Source organism: Myotis myotis, unplaced genomic scaffold, assembly GCF_014108235.1.
Source record: "Myotis myotis isolate mMyoMyo1 unplaced genomic scaffold, mMyoMyo1.p scaffold_m19_p_11, whole genome shotgun sequence".
NCBI lineage: Eukaryota > Metazoa > Chordata > Mammalia > Chiroptera > Vespertilionidae > Myotis > Myotis myotis.
In genome coordinates, this window is record NW_023416315.1 from 59,550,328 (window position 1) to 59,573,242 (window position 22,915).

The window sequence follows — 22,915 nt, forward strand, 5'->3', positions numbered from 1 at the left end:
TACTTGATATAGGCTGAACAGGTAACTAATGACACAGAATCTGAAATTTGTCCAATCAAATCCCAAAAATAAGTCATAGTACTCTGTGGTCTTGCTCATCCATTAGTGCACATGTTAGAGCAGATAAGACTTACTTTCTGAGAAAAATTCTATCTATCTGCCTGCAATAATTCCTTTGAGTGTATAAAATGTGGAACAGTCTTTCATTCAGATAGATGTCCATGTTAGGCAAAAAGAAAAGGAATAAAAAATTCTTACCTTGCCAGTCCTACTTCAACTCTTTTATCAGCTCAAAAACAAGCCCACCTTAGAACAGTTTTTGAGATTATAACATGGGAACCATCACCTGTCTTACAGTATCAGTAAAAATAATCAATTAATTATAAATAACACTTCTAAGCACTTACAGTGTATACCGTGACTACTTTACATGTATAGCTTAATATCTCATAATCCCTTCAACCACCCTTGCGGGTATGCATTATTGGCAACTCCAACTTTCAACAAAATCAAGTTAAAGAATTAGCTCTAAATCATCAAGCTAGTAAACGGCAAAGCTGGATTCCAAAACAGTCCATCTGACCCACACTAAGCCCCTACTGACATTTACAACCTTGAATGTTGTCCAACAATTGCAAAGGTAAGGTAAATATATTACAAATATATTAATTGCATTATAGGGACTTAAAAAACAATGCAATTAAATAGCTGTCTTACTCTCTTTATCCCCCTGATATGACCACATTTTCACAGTGTAAGTAAAATAATTCCACTATACTCTTCTCACAGCAAAGCACTCTGGGATCCCCTGGGAAGAAGGCAACTATATAAATACAAGTTATTATTATAATTATCAGAATAATTCTTATCTGACTATACAGCTATGGATTCTTTTTTAAAAGGTATATAAATAATAAAAAGACAAAATGATTAAGAGACATTCAAAATCTCTCCACTCCATGGAAGACTTAGAAATGAAAAAATTTATTTTAGTCACAAGCTTGTGACTGTCAGCTAAAGTGCCTCAAACCTTCTCGCACTGGCTTGGCTCCCACTGATTGAATGAAATCATTGAACTGACTTCTATGGGTTGATAAATCAGAACTTGTGTAAGTGATTTTTGAAGCTCATCTGTGCAATTTCAGTTCTGATGCAGACTTCTACACAAAGTTCCCTTTAAAAAAAGTTCATAAAAATATTACCTATCATGAAATACCTTCCTGGTTAGCTCATGCCATGGGGAAGCCACTGCTATTCTTACATTACTAATTCTTCCCAGAATTAATCAGTCATTGTACATTAGAACCAGCAGCTGGAGTGTTTTGAGTGATAATGAAACCTGTAACAAGGCATCTTCAGCCGTCTTTTCAAGACAATAAGGGAATTAAAATTTCAATTTAAATGCAGAGGTTTGAAACACGCTTCACTGGCAAAATTACTTCAATTAATGTGAGTGGAATACAAAGAACAGACTGCAGAAATGTGATGCAGCAACCAGAAATTATGTCATTAATGTGCTTGCATCAACCCCGCACAATGACTGCAAAGGTCTAATTTAAACTGTACATATCACAAAGCTACAGGCTACACTATAAATCAAATCTCTGATTTCCATGTGATGGATTCAGGCTTCTTGTTGGATCACTTTTAGCTTTTTGTAAGCTAACAATAGCTGTTTACCTTGAAGAAGAAAACAAAAGGCCATGTCTATTTGCAGACATTGCCAGCCTTGACAATTTAATTATTTTATGCAATACTCAGGTTATCGGATCAAAGGAAGAACTAAATATCCCATCTAGAAGCCAAGTCTAGAGCCATCAGACCAGTCTAATGCTGAAGTGGGAACTGCAGGAGCCGACAAGAGCCAGGGTCACCACTGATGTAGTTACTCTGGATTTATAACCTGACTAGGGATTAAATTACTGGGCATCTGCACCTGCCTCAAAATAAAAATGCAAAACCTTTTGTTAAATGAATCCAAGGAAATCAGAGGGTTTTGAAAGACGACATTATTGTGTCTTCACTTTCCTCAGATGCCTTAAGTAGATTTTACTTCTAATATCACATAACCATTGGGAAAGGAAATGTGATTATTTTTTCATATGAAGGCCACTGAAAGAGCAATTACAGACCTTACTGTTCAGTCTTATAAACAAGAGGCCAAATTGAAGAATATTTCCAACCTCTTAAGCGCTTTAAATCTTACCTCCACGAAATCTTCACTGTATATGAGGATATGCCAACGCCCCAGATCAGGCAAGGCAATTACCTCATCTGGAAACCTACCTCCCCTAGGGTTGTTGGGAAAATTAAATGTATTACCAAATGTAACATACTTAAAATGGTACCGGCACATAGTGAGTATTCAATATATATTAGCTATTATAATTATTATTTTGTTGTAAAAAGAAAAGATTAGAAACTACAAAACCATTAAAAAGCAAGCAAACAAACAAACAAATGAGAGAAGAAAATCAGATCAGAGATCCTAGAGAGAGAGTAAAATGCCTTTTTCTTTTTAGTGATATGAAACACTTTCACCATTTGACTAATGACCTGTGAACTATGACTATATGACTATGGTAGGCACAGGGCAGACAAAAATAGGTAAGATACAGCCCCTGCCCTCAATGATCTACAATATAAACAAAAGTAATTATATTACAAAGAAATACATACAGCTTACGAAAACAAAGAATAGCATCTACGCATGTTAAGTACTGATACCATAATAAAAATACAAAATTTTTTAAAGGAAAGTATCTAATTACCTGGCATAGTCAGAGATGATAAAATTTGAGCCAAGTTTTAAAGACTAGCTCATCATTTTCCAGGCAGACAGAATTGGGATTAGTTTCAGGGAAATGTATAATCAATTAAAAAAGAAAAAATCTACAGCATCCCTATATAGTAGCAACAAATAACTAGAAATTGTAATTAATAGCCATTGTTTTAACAAAGAAAAATATACTACTCAAAAATAAAAATTACGTATGTAATACAGTATCTCTAAGGAATATATTACTAAGCATTATTACAAAGAACATAAATAAAGACTTCAATAAATGTGAGACATGTCCTGTTCATTGAAAGACTTGTTTTACAATGATGAAATTCTCTTACATTTAATCAAAATCCCATCACACTTTTTGTGGAACTTAACAAGCTGATACTAAAATTCATCTAGAAGAGTAAAGGGCCAAAAATAGCAGACGATTCTGAACAGCAAGGTGAAGCAGCATCTTCACCTGCTACCAAGATATATTATAAAATTATAGTAATTAAAACAGCATGGTTTCATGTAGACACAGATGAGACCAACTGAACAAAACAAAGAGCTCATAAACAGCCATGCATGTATGTGACCAAGATGGCATTAAATCAGTAGAAAATGAATTCAACAAATGGTCTGGGCCAAGTGGCTATTTATATGGAAGTTAAAATTAGATCTCAGTTCATACCACATATGAAAATACATTCTAAATGGATTTAAGAAGAACACATAGGAGATTCTCTTTATGACACTGAGATAGGAAAAAAAAAATTCTTTTTTTTAAAATATCTTTTATTGATTTTTTTACAGAGAGGAAGGGAGAGGAATAGAGAGAAACATTGATGAGAGAGAAACATCGATCAGCGGCCTCCTGCACACCGGCTACTGGGGATATGCCCGCAACCAAGGTACATGCCCTTGACCGGAATCTAACCTGGGACCCTTGAGTCCGCAGTCGGATGCTCTATCCACTGAGCCAAACTGGTTAGGGCGGAAAAAAAAAAATTCTTAAAATAAAAATCACATAACAGAAAATGAGAAATTTTATTTCATTAAATTTTATAACTTCTTTGTAACAAAAGACACCTTAAACACAGTAAAAAAGATACACCACCAACTGATAAAAGACATTTATAATCCATTCAACAGATAAAGGATGAGTATCCAGAATATATAAAGAATTGCAAATAGCAAAAAGGAACTTCTAAGAAGTGTATCTCATACACTCACCCTTTTCTGAAGGTGACTGTTCTTCCTTCCCACCCACCAACCACATAGTTTTAGATACATAAATATACAAATAGATACATAGATATAGATATAGATATAGATATAGATATAGATATAGATATAGATATATAGATATAGGTATATGGAAGGAAGAAAGAGAAAGAGAAACATCCATGTGAGAGCAGAACATCAGCCGCCTCCTGCACACTGCACAACCCTTACTGGGGATCGAGCCAGTAACCTGGGCATGTGCCCTGACTGGGAATCGAACCAGCAACCTTTTGGTAAATGGGACTATGTCCAACCAACTGAGCCACTTGGCCTTGGCCTACCCCTGTATTTTTTTAATTAGGAACAAAAATTATTTTCCTCTTCATACCTGAAGAGATGTAGGCTATAGCCTACACTCCTCCTTCTCCCCAAACACCCAAATCCCACCCACAGTGGAAGAAACATCTCCAATAAAACAACGAAGATGACATGCTAAAGAACACAGAGGTGGTAATCCACATGTACGCCTGTCCTTAAAGATCGGTTACATGAGTCAAGCAATTCTTTTACCTAATTGGATTTCTGTAACTTGCAACCAAGAACTTAAAGATGTATTTAATGAAATTCTTAAGAAAATAAGTAAAAAATACACAAAAAAAACACTATTCATCATTGATTAGCTCTTTAGTAAATAAATTAGCCCTTAAGTAATAAAACCATAAAATAAAAAATCTAAAATCCAAAAAGAACATAATTAACACAGAAATAAATTCTACCTATTTTTAATATATGGCACTTATTTAAAAGCAGGCCCACTACAAAGAATCATGATTCAAATACATGTGTATATACTAAATATATTCTACAGGCTTATCTATTCTGATTGCTGAATCTTGATCATTTAGCACATATACACATTCTAATCCATTAACCAAAAGTAAAGCTGAAAGGTGACTTTTTTTTTGTCAGTCACCCTATAGTCATTATTAAGAAAGATGTCACTATAAACAAGATACTGAAAACAGCCAATTCTTTTGGCACTCCCAAGAGCAGACCATTACTAACCTTCTTCCCCAGTGGCAATTGACTATTCATATCTATCACATAAGCAGGTTTCAGAAGAGAATATCATGGCACATCTCACCTCTAGGTTACAAAATTTCCTTAAAAGCTTCTTATGAAGGACTTACAGGAAAATTCTTCTTGACAGTCTGAATGAATTAGAACCACTTAGAGGATTTAACCTGTTTCTCCCGCGAATTCCTCTCAAGTGATTTTTCCAGTATCATAGCCAATCTAATTTGGTAAAACAAAGGTAAGGGACTTTCACCTACTGTGGAAAAGAAAATCCAAATATAGTCCATCTAGCCCGGCTGGTGTGGCTCAATGGTTGAGTGTCGACCAGGAGATCACAGTTCAATTCCCAATCAGGGCACATGCCTAGGTTGCAGGCTCAATCCCCAGGAGGCATGCAGGGGGCAGCTGATCAATGATTCCCTCTCATCATTGATGTTTCTATCTCTCTCTTCCTCTCCCTTCCTCTCTGAAATATATATATATTTTCAAAATGTGGCAGAATGGGCTAAAGGCTAGGCTGTGGACTACTCTTGCTTGACAAAGGCACTTCCAAAATTATTTTCTTTCTTATCAATTTAGGGGAAAAACAAAGCCCTAAAGTAAAAATTCCTTCAAAGATTTTGTGGAACATCTAGTATATAAATCTCCTTTAAGTCTCTTTCATGCATATTTCATTCTTTAAAATATGATTCATTAACTAGCTCCCTCTGAAGCTAAAACACCTCTCATTACTATTCCAACATGATTAAAGTACTGATTTCTTACTACTTTTCCAAAGGCAGACAATACATAAATAATAATCGTCTACCATTTCAAACACTGGAATTAGGAAGAGAACCAGCCAGGCTTTACCTGCAAAGAACCGTGAACCCCAAGAGGGCAGTTGGTAATGTACTATGTGAATCACAGAATTCAGAGAGAACAAAAGGGAGTGCTTTGCTGTCTTAGTAGAAATGGCCATTAGCTCGGGCTTCTCTTACCAGCATGTCGGTGGCACTGAGATAGTGCTTGCTGGCCATGCACTGTTCCAGCTTCTGAGGCACTTGCTTGATATTCTCAATTTCATCCAGAAGGTTCAAGACATGCTTATGTTCAATTCCTTCAATCCACAGTTTGCGAAGCTCATCCCGTTTGCAGTGCAGCAGCATCTTGCATGAAAGCAGATTTTCTTTGACCTACAATTAAAAGATTGGGTCAGTCCAAAGTCTTACCAGTCTAAACCCATATCTGTAGTGTTCTTCTTTGTTACTATAAGTATCAATTCCTCACTCACACGCTCACTTACTCCCCTTGACCGCTCTGCTTGAAAATTTTTAATTCTGTTTCTGACACTGACTCACTTGGGTACATCTCCACCTCTCAGTGTCTGTATTTTCTCTCCTGTAAAATGAGAAAATTACTCCCAACCTACCTTTGAATGCACCTGGGGAAAAAAACTACTTAGGATATAAAGCACTCTGAAAATAGGAAGTACCATACTGATGCTAATATACCCAAAAGGGAATGACTGATATGAGAATCTGCACGATTCTTTCATCCCCATTCTTTCCTGCATCTCTTCTATTCAGCTGATAGGTCACTTGGTCCATCCTTCCAGACCAAGAACTTCAACTAAAGTTTACAACTAAGAAATTGGGCATTCATCTGAACTGACTAAAATGAAGAGAAGACCAGTTTCCAAAAAAAGAGTAGACACATCCTGAGATAATCTCCAAGTAAAAGGAATTGGGACATACCTAGGATTTTTTTTTTTCCATTCATTTTGATTTTAAAATATTAAATAACACAATGGCTGGCATTCTTGTAGATCTGCACAGTTAGTGGCCAGCACAGGCACGGCCTGACAAACAGGGGCGGCGAAGAGGAGCAGGGCGGATAGTCACATGTACATACTTGATGGGTGCTTTCTCATTTTCTACTCTAATGAAAAATGACTTTTCACAATTCACAGAACTACTTTCATATACTTTTGACATTCCTTACACGTGTTTTTATTTAAATTAGAATTTAATATTTGTTTTTGGTTTTTGTTTGAGGTGAAATTTATGTGTGAATACATCTCCAGTGTCTCATTTGATGAATTTTAGCAAACGAATACAGCTGTATAATCTAACTCATCAATATGCAGGTCCTTTCCATCACCCTAGAACATCTACAGTGTTTTTGAAAATTGAAAATCTGTCTTCTTCTACAAGATTTGGTATGGTGTTACACATAACGATGCTATGCTTCTGGTAATTACAACGCTAAATTTCAACATTTTCCCAAGAAAGATGGAAAACATGAAGATAGAATGCTAACATTAGAAGATTTCTTGAGAAAGCATCTCATCTTTTCCTATAACTTTTGGATAATACCTAAGTCATACTTTTATGAAACTCTCCAATGTAAAAAAAAAGCCCTGAGTAAGGAGATTTTGTACTCTCTTAAAAAGCATAATGGAATGATTATTAGCTTCTAGCGGGGTCAGAGACCAGTTTGAAAATCTGTTGAAGATGGTCCTAATTACCTGTACTCCTTCTTGCAATCCCACCAAATTTGGTGGGATTTTTAAGCATAAAGACCAAGAAAAGAAAACAGAAAGGAAGGAAAAGCAAATAAAAGATGGCAGAAAACTTTGGAAGCTAGCAAGACAATGGATGGTAACTAATTAGCAGAGAAATCTGAAAAATCTTAACCTGGAGTGGGGTTTGCTAACCCTGAGAAGGAGGCACCAAAAATACTGAAGGCAAGAATGCAGGGTTAGAACTTTCTATAAGGACTATTGTGAGCCCTAGACCCTCATCAAACCACACAGATAGGAAATTCCCTCCCCCGACAGTAGCCAAATAGGAGGTTTATGCTCTGAAGGAGCTGAGCAAGAAAGGAGATGGGCCAGGAAATGCTAGATGGAAATGCACTGGGTAGAAAACAGGGGGATCCAGTCAAAGTAGATCTAAGCAACAGTAAGACCCTTGGCCCCTTGTGGATCCTCAGCCTCCTTCCAAGGTTGCCTCCAGTAACACTCAGCTTGACTTTTAGTTCCAACACAGGGAACTTACGGCTTTGCCCTGGCATATGTAACCAGTGAAAAGACCTGTAGGTAGTGACATAGTGACATTTGAGTTTTCACCAAAGAAACTGCCAAGCATCACTCAATAAGCCTCATAACATGCTCTGAGCTTCATTGTGCCTCCCTCTTACATATAGTTAGCCAAGGATCATCAGACAGTCAAGGAAAGCCTACAACGTGGAAAGATGGGAATCAAAACAAAAAGAAAAAGAAAAAAGTACTGGAGGGAAGAGGGGAACAAACTATTCAGGAAACAGTTTTTAAAAAATTATAATTAATACTAGAGGCCAGGTGCACAAAAATTTGTGCACTTGGGGGGTCCCTCAGCCCAGACTGTGCCCTCTTGCAGTCTGGGACCCCTCAGGGGATGACCACTTGCTGGCTTAGGCCCGCTCCCCAGGGGATTGGGCCTAAGCTGGCAGTCAGACATGCCACTGGCAGCCCAGGAGCCCTCGGGGGATGTCCACTTGCCAGAGGGGAGCAGAACTAAGCTGCAGTCGGACATCCATAGCGCTGCTAAGGAGGCGGGAGAGGCTCCCACCACCACTGCTGCACTGGCAGCCATCAGTCTGGCTTGTGGCTGAGCAGAGCTTCCCCTGTGGGAGCGTAGTGACCACCAGGGGGCAGCTCCTGTATGAGTGTCTGCCCCCCGGTGGTCAGTGTGTGTCATAGTGACCAGTCATTCTCAGTCTTTCTGCTGTTAGGGTCAATTTGCATATTACCCTTTCATTATATAGGATTCTTAGGAAAAACAAGAGAAGATATTATATCAAAAACAGAATGAAAAATAACTCTTCAAAATTAAAAATATGATAGGAAAAAATCCAATACAAAGATGAAAAGATATGCTTGAATAAATATCAAAAGAATAAAACATAAAAAAAAAACACAAGATATAGGTAAAAAGAAGATAAAAGAAAATGAGGGGATTGATCTAAGAAATCTAATACTTGTCAAAGTGGAATTGGTGGGGGTGGAGATGAAAAAAATGAGTGAAAAAAGTACCAATAAAATAAAAGGTCCCGACCCAGCCTGCGTGGCTCAGTGGCTGAGCCAGGAAGTGGCAGTTCGATTCCCAGTCAGGGCACATGTCTGGGTTGTAGACTCGATCCCCAGTGTGGGGCGAGCAGGAGGTAGTTGATCAATGATTCTTTCTCATCATTGATGTTTCTATCTCTCTCTCTCTCCCCCACTCTCCCTTTCTCTCTAAAGTCAATAAAAATATATTTTAAAAATAATAGTACTAAAAGAACAAAAGAATGGGTTTTCAGATTGAAAGTTACACATAGTGTTCAAGACAATGAAGTAAAAACAAGACCCAAGCCAGGGCACATTATTCTGACATGTAAGAACACAAGGGATAAGGAGATAATTTTGTACAAAAATTCAAAGGTGGGGGGATGAGGGGGCAGAAGACTCATACAAATGACTGTGAATCAGAATGCATATCAGGATTCAAGCTGTCACACAATAAACCTTATATGCACCTATCTCACCAAGCTGGTGAAGAATGTGCTCCATCAATGCAAGAGAAAAAGGAAGAAACCCAGGATCCAGGGAAGGGGGTTGGGGGTGAACCAATGCAAATGGAAAGCAACAGGATTATTCAACCACTGACTCCAAGAAAAACAACAACAAAATTACACAAGCAAATATAGTATGCTGCCTAGATATAAATATTTATGTAGTTATAATAGAGTAGGCACTATTTAACCAAAAACTAGGATACAACTATATAGAGAGGTTGAGGAAAGAAGATGTGGTGGGTGGGGGAAAGAGTGGGAGGAGGACTATGTCCTCATCTTCCACAGTTGGAAGTTCTTATGTAATATCTAAAACAGAAAAATAGTATAAACATTTTACTTAGAAATAAAAAAATAGAAATATCTGAAGAAAAAAACTAAGAGTAAAAGTCAATTCCTCAGTGTTGGAATTGGGACTAGGCTAGAATGAGGTAGGGGAGTGCTGGTTTTGATCAGCATTCCTGATTTTATTTGATTTTTAATGCCATTCTCAGATCTTCTTGGAGTTCTTGGTCTCTGGGTTAATAACGCTAACTATTAAATCTATTATATTTTAAAATCTTAGTGAAAATCTATTAGAATTTGATTTCTGATATTCTACTCCTATCACCTTGGTTCTATAAATCTCACCTTTTTCCTCTGTAATTGTTACTATGGAAACAGTTAAAAGTAAAATTTATATTATACAACACCCAACGAGGCTCTTGGTCAAGAGAAATTTATAGAGTGTCAATAAATCTTGGCCAACTCTTTTTTATTTGGAAAAAGACCATTTCCAGCATTTCACACAAGGATGTACACAATGTAATCAGCCCGCTTACTGTTGCTTACTGAATGAAGGGAAAATGAAAAGGCAGGTGGCACTGGGGAAGGGCGCAGAAGGCATCAGGCTGTGTGGAAAATGAGCATCACCATAAGTATTCCCTAAACTGAGTTAGTTAACCAAAGTTGCAGACATAAGAAGCTACAAGAACTTTTAATGCTAAACTGCCCTGAGGGTTCAGTTTTTTTATTACAAAGTCACAGTTATGAAGACATGGTATTTTAAAAATTGGGGGGTGGGGGCAATACCAGTCAGCAATAAAAGGGAAGAAATATGAATCTCAAAAACATTATGCTGAGCAAAAGAAGCTGGGTGCAAAAGGGTACATACTGTATGAACTTCTAGAAAAGGCCAGAATAATTTACAGTGATCATCTCAAATCAGTAGCTGCTTGAAACAGGATGGGGGTGAGGGAGGCTGTGACTGACTGCAAAGAGGCAGCAGGGAACTGGGGTGATGGTACACATTCAAGGGCATATACAGTTGCCAAAACTCACTGAACTGTAGTCTAAAAATATTGCACTTCATTGTATGTAAATTATAGCTCAATAAATATGATTTTTTAAACAGAAAAGAGAGAAACAGGGCTATGTCCAAAAATGGATAAGATCTAAATTTGAGAAAGGTAACAAATTATATACATTTATCTCAAATGCCTGTTTTACTTTTATGAATGTGGTATTAGCACTTGAAATCTATTTATCAGGACAATTAAAATTTAAAATTATGTTCCTTTGCTTCTTCCTTAAATAAATCCATGAAGAGCCACGCTGTTCAAATCATGACATCAAAACCCAAGGAGAAATTCTTCCTCAAACACAAGTTTCTTTTGCTTCCTGAGAATTTGAGTTAACTTCACAATTGCTCCTCAACACCTGTTCAGCAATGGCAAGAATTTCAGTTTTAATATAAAAGAGCTGCAAGTCACTCTAATTAGAAACTATTAGAAAAATAGAAAATAAGGAAAACAGGGCCCAGGAGGTTACTGGGAACAATGTATGAGATGATACAGACGGCTGAGTAGTTGAGATTTTTGCAAACCTGCCTTGGGAAAGATAGGGAGAAGGAAAACTACCTGGGCCTCTGAATAACACTGTGGTAGCATTTGTGAGAGGAGTGGCAGAGACATCTGTAAGAAAGGCTGAGGGATATAGGCATGGGAGAGGTGGTGAAAAGCCATCACTTTTAAAACCTTAAATCAGAAAAGCACTGAACTTGGATCATGAATGAAGAGGGAGCCCTAACCGGTTTGGCTCAGTGGATAGAGTGTCAGCCTGTGGACTCAAGGGTCCCAGGTTCGATTCCGGTAAAGGGCATGTACCTTGGTTGCGGGCACATACCCAGTAGGGGGTGTGCAGGAGGCAGCTGATCCATGTTTCTCTCTCATCGATGTTTCTAACTTTCTATCCTTCTCCATTCCTCTCTGTAAAAAAATCAATAAAATATATTTAAAAAAAAAAAAAAGAATGAAGAGGGAAATGCTTCTGAATATGCATATTATCCTACTAGAGGCCCAGCACATGAAATTGCACAAGACCCAGACCCACTACGCCAGCGGGACCCAGACCCCCGCTGCACTGCGAGACCCATCAATGCACCTCCTGGTGACCAGTCACTTGGTCATTACGGCTACTGGCCTTTTATAATATAGATATAATAAAAGCATAATATGCAAATCAACCAAACAGCGGAATGACAGATCAGTGGGTGGTGGGGCCGGCTAGCAGGCAGCGCCAGACCAGCCAAGGTGCGTCCCAGCGGGCAGACGGAGGGGACGGTGATGCGGGGGTGGCGGCAACTAGCGGCAGCGGAGGGGCAATTGGGGTAGGGTGGGGTGCGAGACCAGCTGCTCACCAGCCTGCGCAGTCCCCTGATAGGCCCGCCCAGTTGCCTCCCACAGAGGGAGGCCAGACTGAGGCTTAGGACATCCCCTGAGGGCTCCCAGGCTATGAGAGGGCACAGGCCAGGCTGAGGGAACCGCCCCCCACCCTTGCCCAAATGCACAAATTTTCGTGCACCGGGCCTCTAGTCTATAATAAGTACAGCAAACATGCAAGCACCTCACTGAAACTATAAACTAGACATCTCCTAAAGCTCCCCACATGTAAGGGCTGGTAAGTAAAAATTAATATAACAAATTATTCTTAACTTTAAAAGCAAAAAATATCAAGATGTCTTCTCTTTATAGTAAAAATAAATGTACATATTAGTATTTTCATGGGTATTTTCCTGATGTAAGTGTCCAGCCCATTTTTTCCAAAATCCTATAAAACAGGGGTGGGAATGTCTGGTCCATGGGCCATATAAGAAATCATTTGGTCTGGCCCTGCCAAAGCATTAAGGGTGGGTTAATTAAATATTTGACCAAATATAGCAGGCTAATTTTGAAGTTGATCATTCATTTTACATGGCCTGCTAATTATATTATAAATATCCAAGTGGCAGAAAAAAGGTTCCCCACCCTTGCTATACTAATAGAAAGTACCCACCCCTGCTATGGAAAGTACGTGGAAAGAAAGAACTTCAGAAACACTGCTCACTGTTCTCTTTAAAAGCCCTTTATAACTAGAAAGCATTTTAAGATTGCCTTCAAACTCATTCCCATGCTTTTGTTCTCTTGGTTTTTCAGCTACCATTCAGCTACCATTCTAAGGTTTTAAATTCTCTGGGAGGCTCCACTCAACCTTTCCAAGGGCAGTACTTAGCTCTTCAGTTGCAGAGTCCGGATACATACACAAATACAGATACTGTTCAACTTAATGGAAATGTTTCCTCATAGTTCCTGCGACTGCATCAGTGCACTGCAGACTACTGCCTAGATCTTAAACTATAGCATCTCACTGCTGCCCACTGCTTAGCATGTCCACTTCTAGGCTTTTTTCCCTTTCTCATACAAGCAGCTAGGATTTTCCATCTTATATTAGGGTTGTAAATATATTGCTACCAAAACCATGTTGTTCTACAGTGACTTTAATTAAAGTTATTCCTCAGTCTAATTCTACCTTTCAAGGTATACTTTCATATAAAAGCCACAAAATTATTTAGTTAAATGTCAACGAATGAACGTTGCATTATTCGATGATTAAGCCCTAACAACTTCACTTGAATAATCATGTATAGTTATTTCCAATTACAAACAAGAGAGATGAGTTAAGAGCTTGATCTAACAGCAACAAGGCAGCCAAAACTGGGATGAAATGTGAAGTGTTTGTGCACATGTCACAATACAGACAAGCACCTGTGTTTTCCGTCAGCTTATCACCTGCTCCTGTGATAAGCACCGGATGGACTCCTTAGTGTCTTTAAAGAAATCTAGTATCATCTCCTCCACCTAGTACACCAAGGAGGAAATACTCAAATGCCAACAATCACCACCTCTCCGGTCCGAGTCCTCAACTTGTATCTACCATATTCATCCATTTTGGTGCTACTGCTACAACTGTCATACATGAGAAACTGGCAGAACCTATGGACCCTGAAGTTTTCTAATGCAATAATATCTCATTTTGACCAGTTTTACAATATATTCAACTGTAATAGGATTGCCCAAGTATTTTTGTTTATTATACACATTTCTTGACCTGATCCATCATATGTGGTGTTCTATTTGCACATTTTTTAAATCTAGAATAAAATTCCAAAAGGACCTGGCTGATGTAAAAAAAATTGGACTATCTGGGAAGACAGTCCAAATCTGTCAGTTCATATCATCCTCCAGGACACAGATTCTACCAATACAAAATAAATCTGTACATGAAACTACTATCAAAATTGGAAAGTAAACAGGTCTGTGTTCTCAAGCTTTTAAAGGTAACAAGACATGGCTATGAACACCTTCACCTGACTTGGTCCCCACTCAAAGCTATTCTCAGTATAACAGCCAGAGTGGCCCTTTGAAAATACTAGTCCCATCATATGATTGCTATGCTCAAAGCCTTACAATAGTTTCCCAACATACTCAAAGTTAAAACCGAGGTCTTCACAGGGACCAAGGAGATGCATGACCTGGCCCATCCACACCCCTCCCACCAGCTCTCATCTCTCTCCAGCCCCATTGGCCTCTAACTGTTTCCCCAAAATTCCAGTCATGTTCCTGCTCCGGGAAAATTTTATATCTGCCACTCCTCCTTCCTGTGGCGCTTTCCTGACTCACCTCCTTCAGGGCTGGCTCAGATGGAAGCCTTCTCCAACCAACCTATTTAAAACAGCAGCTCCCTATTCTCCCTCCCTTGCCATTTTTTGGCACATCACTTCTTAATATGTTTTACCATATTCTATTTATTTATTAATGTACAGTCTTCTCCCCTGACTAGAATGCGAACTCCATGAGGACAAGATTTTTATCTGTTTTATTCACTTCTACCCCAGAGCCCAGATAATGCCCAGACATTTAATATACAGAGGCAATGATGTTAAGTAGGATCATTTGTTTGTTTTCCTATCTCCTCCCATTAGCATGTAAGCTCCCTGAGGACAGGGACTGGTGTTTTCCGCTGTTAGGACCTAAAACAGAACCAGACATGACAGACTGTCAAATCTCAAAAGGAAGGCAGGGGCAGAATAGGTTAAGCAAAGAATTTGGTTGACACAGACAATAGTGCAGTGAAGGCCTGGGGGGAGGGAGAGAGCAGGTGCAGGGTAGAGGGGGAGTCAATAGTGGGCTGGGAGAGCTGAATGGGGGGAAAAAGAGACATATGTAATACTTTCAACAATAAAGACTTTTTTAAAAAAAGGACAAGTCTTTAAATGAAAAAGGAATGACAGGGAAAGATTGGTGAGGAAACATCAATGTTTCCATGGTGATAAGAAATGCCCTTTCACAGTACAAAATTGTCAGATTATAAAATGAAAATAAGTTCACTTTCATTTTTTCCGAACATGTTTCTTCTCCCATTTATCAATTATTAAAGACTTTCTGAAAAGAGCTTTAGCCCTTTCTTGCTCTTTCTTTCCAGTATTGAGGCTAATTCATAACACCGAATTATGTGACTTTCTTTTTCTTGACAACTGATATAATAAACACAACATTTTCTCTCTTGGTTTTCTTTTGCCTCAAACACCACCATACTTAAAAAAGAGGATGGCCGGTATGGGTCAGTTGGTTGGGCTTCATCCATGTACCAAAAGGTTGCCGATTTGATATTATTGGGTCAAAATGGACTACAGTTTATTTTAAATCTAGAGCAACTGATCTATACCTTTACCTAGTTTCACAGATAAATCCACAGGATGAACTCACCGCTTGTAAAGGCCAAGAATTAGAGTATTCCTTTTAAAAATACCCAGTTAATTTTAAAATATAAAGAGGTCATCATATTGCTTCAAAGGGCTTACTGATTTGGCAACTCTACTCTTAGAGGGTGAAACATACGAACACCAGTCTTAGAATAGTTAATGCATCTGCTTACAAAAGCATGATATAAGGTCTAGAAGACAGGGAAGAAAACCTGTGAGAATGCCGTGAGCTCAGCTACAATTGAGCAGGGAGAGTCCAGAGAGTCCCCACCTCAATCAAATGGCACAGAGCAGTACATTTCAAATGGTCTACTCAGCCCTCAGCCCACAGAGGTGCTTAGAGGCAGCCACCAACTATGGAAGAGGAGACCAAGCCTGAGCTCCAGACCTTTCACACCCACATCAAAAAGAGAGCACCACCTCCCTGAGTGTTTGTATGCTAGGGTTCTGGCAAAAATCTCATTTTAAAAATGTCTGAAAACCAGCAGCAAGGGCTTAGAGTTAGGGAGACGCAAGTTCAAATTCTAGATTTGTTGAAATAGGAATATACACCACCATGCCTAGCAAGGAATCGGTACTCAATAAGTGGTAGAAATGATTATCCACCAGTGAGTAGTAGTAAGAGGTATTAAAGGAGTGACCCTTAAAATACACAACCAAGAACCACATAACTATAATGTGACAACACACAACATTTAGTTATCAGTTTACTCCTTAGCCCAGTGGTTCTCAACCTTCCTAATGCCGCGACCCTTTAATACAGTTCCTCATGTTGTGGTGACCCCCAATTTCATTGTTACAAATTGAACATAAGTAAAGCATAGTGATTAATCACAAAAACAATATGTAATTACATGTGTTTTCCGATGGTCTTAGGCGACCCCTTTGAAAGGGTCATTCTACCTCCAAAGGGGTCGCGACCCACAGGTTGAGAACCGATGCCTTAGCCAAATATAAGATTACCCCTTATGAACCCACTCTATCCCTTAGGTACTAGAGACATGGTACCCAGGAACCCCAAGAGCTTTTCCTGCACCTACTGCAAAAGGAAGGAGGTGGGGAAGGAGAGGTGGAGGAAAGAAGAAAAGGGGCAGAAAGAGGGAAGAGAGAAGAAGGGGAGGAAAACAAAGGGGAGAAAAAGAGTGAAAGAAAGATTAAAAAAAAAAAAACACACCTCCAAAATATGAAGAGAAAATGACAAAACAGAAATTAACACATACTTGTCACTACTAAGAATTATATTCGAGAATTTTGGTATTCATAAATATTTCCTATATGCTTAAATAATTTATAAGTTAGATTTTCTTCACAAACATGACAAAGAATGTACAATGACTGCAGAGAAATTACAACCAACTTCAAATTAGGTGACATACTCAAAGGTAAAATTTTTTTTTAAAATAAGTCAACCACTACAACACACAGACACACACACACTCAATGTGTGATATGAGCACATTAAATACATTTGATACTCTGTGACGGGAGCCTCAAATAGTAAGAGGCCCATAGGAGAAGGAAGAAGCAAATCCCGGATGCCCTCTGTGACCCTCCGGCTTTCCAGCATATGCCTCTCATAACTCCTGAAAGCACCTTTAGGAATCACTGAAACCCCAGGAACCCAAGGTTAAGGCCCTGGGCCACTACACAGCTCCTCTCCCCCAGCGATGACACCTGGACGAATGGGAAGGTGCTGCAATCACCAGACAAGAGGAAAGGAGGCTCACCTGCTTTATTTTATTTCGGGAGTTGGTGATGCGCTCCGTGATGCTCTGGTATGTGCGGATAGCTGTCGTCAGTTCTGTGTAGTGCTGCACAATCAGCTCATCCAGGTCACGGTCACATTTCTCATAGGCTTCTTCAAGGCGACCCTTCTCATTTTCTCTGTCTTCAACATCATCACTGGTAGACAGCGTTCTGATAAAGACAGAGAATATATCAAGCTGAGTCAAACTTAAAGCAAAAAGGAAAAAAGGACAACATAGGAAATATAGTCAATAATATTGTAATAACCATATATGGTGCCACGTGGGTACTGGAAATATTGGGAGAACATATACTGTATAAAGTATATGATTGTTAAACCACTTACATCGTTCACCTGAAACTAACACAAAATAATATTGCATATAAACTGTAATTGGAAGAAAAAAAGAAAAGACCAATTAGTCAATAAGCTAGCCCAGTGGTCGGCAAACTGCGGCTCGGCAAACTGAGACTCATGAGCCACATGCGGCTCTTTGGCCCCTTGAGTGTGGCTCTTCCACAAAATACCAACTTCTGCACATGGGCCACGAAGTTTCAATCGCACTATATGTGCGCACCCTCACGTGGTATTTTGTGGAAGAGCCACACTCAAGGGGCCAAAGAGCCGCATGTGGCTCGCAAGCCGCAGTTTGCCGACCACGGAACTAGCCCATTCATCCCACTAACTAGGAAATGAAACAATTTCCTAAAAGAAAATAGGAAACCACCTATGTAGTAAATTCCAATGTCCCCGTCTAAATGGATTTGCTGGTTGCCTATCCAAGGGGCCTTCTGCTCAGTCTTTCCTTGGCATGCCAACTGTAATCGGATAATAGGCAGCATGAACTCTGCAAGACCCTGGGCAGGTCTTGATTTGTTTGAATGAATCCTGGTAATTCCATTTCCCTTCCCAGTGACAAGTTTGGCCACTGAAACTAAGGACTTCTAGGTATAGTTTACTCGCAAGTAAGATTAAGGCCCCTTTTCCCAACACTGAATACTCTGACACAAAGCTGAGATACTCAAATAATTCAGCCATCTACAACCATGGACAGAAAGCTCAGACAAATGCCAAGCTACTGCTGTGACGCCTTTGGCCACCAAAGCAGACAACCCTGCAGCTGCCTGACCTCAGGACTTCTTCCTAGGAGAGATGATAATTACCCACTGTTTAGGTCACTTTCAGCTGGTCGTCTTTTACATAGAGCTGAAAGTGTCCTAACTGGTAAATTCACTCATACACTGAGAAGCCACCTTCCAAATAGCTTTTCTTTAATCCTCACTCGAGGATAAGTTCTTATTGATTTTAGAGACAGAGAAAGGGAGAGGGAGGGAGGGAGGGAGGGAGGGACAGAGGGACATAAATGGGCTGCCTCCTGTACCCACCCTGAGCAGGGATCAAAAACCCACACCTGGGCATATGCCCTGACGGGGAATTAAACCTGCAACACTTTGGTGCTTGAGACAATGCTCCAACCAACTAAGCCACACCAGCAAGGGCCCAAATAGCTTATTTAAATGGCCTCAATTTGGTACAGAACCCCCAGTGGCCTGGAAATAAGGTCATATTAATTCTAAAATCTGTTAGGACAGCAATAATAGGAGCTACACTACAAGGTAGTCCCTGAATGTGCTATTCTTCCATCAGCGCTAACAAGATTGATAGGAATCAACAATAACCAGGGGATGAGATAGATACACTTATTAAAAATCTTTTAATAACTTTAGCTTGATACATGGCCACAGACCTTTGTTTCCTCTATTATTTTTCTTGGATAATTTTTTTTAATTTAGTATTATAATCAGCAACAAAGAAACCTTTTCCTCTTATCTGTTGGCTGTGGTAATTTAGAGTTTCATTAAATTCCCTCAGATTTGTCAGCCTATACATTCAGCATAATTTATTTCATTTATCTTTTTTAATTTAGGGAGGGGTATTTTAGGCTCTCAATGATGGATGCAATCAATTATAAGTCCATCATTAAAACTGCTTTCAGAGATGGTCTGTCAGCAAATCAATCACATATCCACTCCTAGGTATTTGCAAGCAAAATACTGTACAACAGACTTCTCCAAACTGTCACTTAGACCAAAAGATCTTAATTCACGAGCCACATAATATGTAAAACTTGTTTTTCCATTCAGAGGGAGATTCAGCAGGCCAGTCTTTGACTTCAATCTAACCTCCTGAAACAATTTTGTAAATGTGTTATGGATGCCAAGAGATCTGATCTAGCATGAAATTGGGAGGGGGGGGGGGAAGAGTGTAAGGAAGGAAAAAGGTGATGCCTCTAAGGCAGGGGTCCTCAAACTACGGCCTGCGGGCCACATGCGGCCCGCCGAAAACATTTATCCAGCCGGCCGGGTGTTTTTGCCGCAGCTGCCTGTCCTGCTTAGCAGCCGACTCGTCCCGGGCCCGCAGTGCGCATGTGTGGAATGTCTGAGGGACAGTGAACTGGCCCCCTGTTAAAAAAGTTTGAGGACCTCTGCTCTAAGGAATGTGGGGTACACTCAGGAAATCAACATCCTGTGAACCCCAAGACTTAAAGGAAGGCCTTTCCCACGCCAGGTCTGTGTCCTTTGTCAGCTGGTGATCCTACACCACACTTACCAAGGTTACTTTCAGGTAGAGAAGACCATGCAAGTGTCTGACTAATAAATAAATCATAGCGGAGAATTTAGGGAGAATTTGGTTCCAAAGACAGAGCTACAAAAATCACTTGCATTATTTGGGGGTAGCTAAGGGTGTCTTCCTGTTGCTTTTATGATCTATAACTTTGCTCTTTAAATCTGAAACCTTCCAGGCTGTTAATCAAAAGTAAAGCACAATCAGAAAATGCCTTCAATTTATCAATTGTCCCAAGAAGAAGATCCCTAGATATTTAACTCTATGTTTCCCCTGGTAACAGCCAACAGCCACAGAATTTTCAAAGCCACACCGCTGTGCATGACTTCCTCACCACCACCATCTGTGGAAGGAAACATGCCAGACGTTTCACACTGTTTACATTAAGCAGCATCGTTACCACTAAGGAAAATGTCAGGCCCAGAGAGGACCTCATCCTGGGCATCAGCTGTCCCTCCGACACATCACTGGAGCATTAGGAGTTATTTAGGAAAATCAAAGAGTTACTAAAGTAAAGATTGAAAAGTAAATTGGTCTGTTGGGGGTTTCGGCTATTTTCATTTTTAGAGAAAATATTTATGTAAGGAAAACAGCCTGTGCCAGGGTTGCCCCACATTGGAAATTCTTTCTCTTGATGTAAACTGGACTGAATGACATTTTTCCTTAGTAAAAAATACTTATATTGGAGAACTCTGAAAGTACAAACCACTTTTAAAAATTTAATTAAAGGAAAGGAAGGCAGCAAGGATAAAAAATAATAATGATGGCCGCTAATATTTAGAGAGGCTTAGTGGCTGCCAGGAAGCAGCTGTGCTGTAGACCTGATAGAATGTATGTTTAATCTTCACACAGCCCTGGAGTGGGTCCTATGACTATCCTCCCTCCCCTTTTTACAGATGTAGCAGCTGAGATGTGAAGAGGTTTGCCCCACCTCATACAAAAGGGAAGGAACAGGACAGGGATTCAAAACCCAGGTAGATCTGTTTTCTAATTATGCTCCTAACTGCTACAGGAGTCATGAGCTCTGGAATCAAACTGCCTGGGTTGGAATCCACCAAGTACTGCCCCTGCGACCTTGGTAATCCTATCCCATTTTACTAATCTATAAAAAGGACATGGTAAGTACACCTTCCTTATAGGGTTATTGGTTAGAATTAAATGAGATCAAACAAGGCCTGCCATATCATTAGAACTCAACAATGTCGGTTGCTGTTGCTAGGTACCATAGGTATAGCAGCAGTAGTACTGGTAGTAGTAGGAGAAGCAGTAAAGTCAGTAGCATTTTTCCACAATGTAATGGGAAAAACATCCTTTGGAAACACAGGTTCCAATTTCATGCCCCCAAGCACTAGATCCGTGGTCAGCAAACTGCGGCTCGCGAGCCACATGCGGCTCTTTGGCCCCTTGAGTGTGGCTCTTCCTAAGCCAGTGATGGCAAACCTATGGCACGCGTGTCAGAGGTGACACGCGAACTCATTTTTTGGTTGATTTTTCTTTGTTAAATGGCATTTAAATATATAAAATAAATATCAAAAATATAAGTCTTTGTTTTACTATGGTTGCAAATATCAAAAAATTTCTATATGTGACATGGCACCAGAGTTAAGTTAGGGTTTTTCAAAATGCTGCCACGCTGAGCTCAAAAGGTTCGCCATCACTGTCCTAAGCCTTAGGAGTACCCTAATTAAGTTAATAACAATGTACCTACCTATATAGTTTAAGTTTAAAAAATTCAGCTCTCAAAAGAAATTTCAGTCATTGTACTGTTTTTATTTGGCTCTGTTGACTAATGAGTTTGCCGACCACTGCAGTAGATCATTTGGCACTGGGCATGAGATCTGACCTCTGATTCTCACTTTATTCTTCCTTAATGTCAAGAACTGTGAAGAGCTAGCCTGCCACCGTTTTATGGATTCTGGTAGAAGACACAAAACTCCTGGGTCAGACTAAGGACTTTATTACTCACAGCACAGCAAGTAGCATGAGCACCAGCATATCTGTTCAGTGCCCATTCCCCCAAGTCCCACGGGGGTTAAGCCCAAAAGGATGCCTGCACACACTGTGAACTACTGGAGAGAACCCTGAGCTCAGAAAGCCGAATCTTTCATCCCGGACAGGAAACATGCCTGCCCTCTGCTCTAGAAGACAAGATTCTATCTTCCAAGGATGCCAGCTAGCAAACACCCTGACAAGACGGCCTAAAACAAAGGGCACTCAGTGCTACGCTCAAAAGAACTCCCAAGACACAAGACTCCCAAGGAGAACTGTCTCCCATGATGAAGCGTAATTCATTGGGTTTCTCCAAGGAGTCCATGATGTCAAGGAAACACAAATTCATTTCCAACCTGTTTTCATGTCAGCAAAATAAGACCAGAAATACAATGTCTCACACAATGAATATCTGCAAAATGAACGAATGATAGACCGTCAGAACAGACTAATTCCAGGGAGAAAGTTCCTAGGCATGTTACCAACACCCAGCAAATTTCAGTGTGAAGTCATCTTCCTTTAAGCCAGTTACCTGATCTGAGCTGACAGCAGGGTAAAAGAGAACACTGTCATCTAGGCCAGCGGTCACCAATCCTTCAGACCTCACCAGTGGTCCGCGGACCACCGGTTGGCAACCACTGCTCCAAAGGTTTCCTTAAACCAGCGGTCACCAACCTTTCGGGCCTCGCGGACCACCAGTTGGCGACCGCTGACCTAGGCCACCCTACAGCCAAATCAGGAAGCCTCCTAAGCCTCCATGTGATGGAGAGCTCACTAACTTACAAAGCAATTCAGTGCAATTTTCAATGCCTCTCCTTATTACAAAGCCTTTCATTAAAATAAAATAAAT

The 22,915-nt window shown here is 39.8% G+C and overlaps 1 protein-coding gene across 5 annotated transcripts in view; it reads right to left on the reverse strand.

Moving 5' to 3' along the window:
• Positions 1 to 22,915, reverse strand: part of EXOC4 (exocyst complex component 4) — a 758,369-nt gene that overhangs the window by 713,565 nt on the left and 21,889 nt on the right. For all 5 annotated transcript variants that reach the window (XR_004970959.1, XM_036328650.1, XM_036328651.1 and 2 more), the window contains exons 2-3: positions 17,432 to 17,621; positions 6,052 to 6,246 (exon numbers count right to left, since the gene is read on the reverse strand). Coding sequence is in view for 4 of the 5 variants with exons in the window: in XM_036328650.1 (XP_036184543.1) it covers positions 6,052 to 6,246; positions 17,432 to 17,621 (385 nt within the window). In the remaining variant the exon portion in view is untranslated. The remainder of the gene's footprint in view (positions 1 to 6,051; positions 6,247 to 17,431; positions 17,622 to 22,915) is intronic.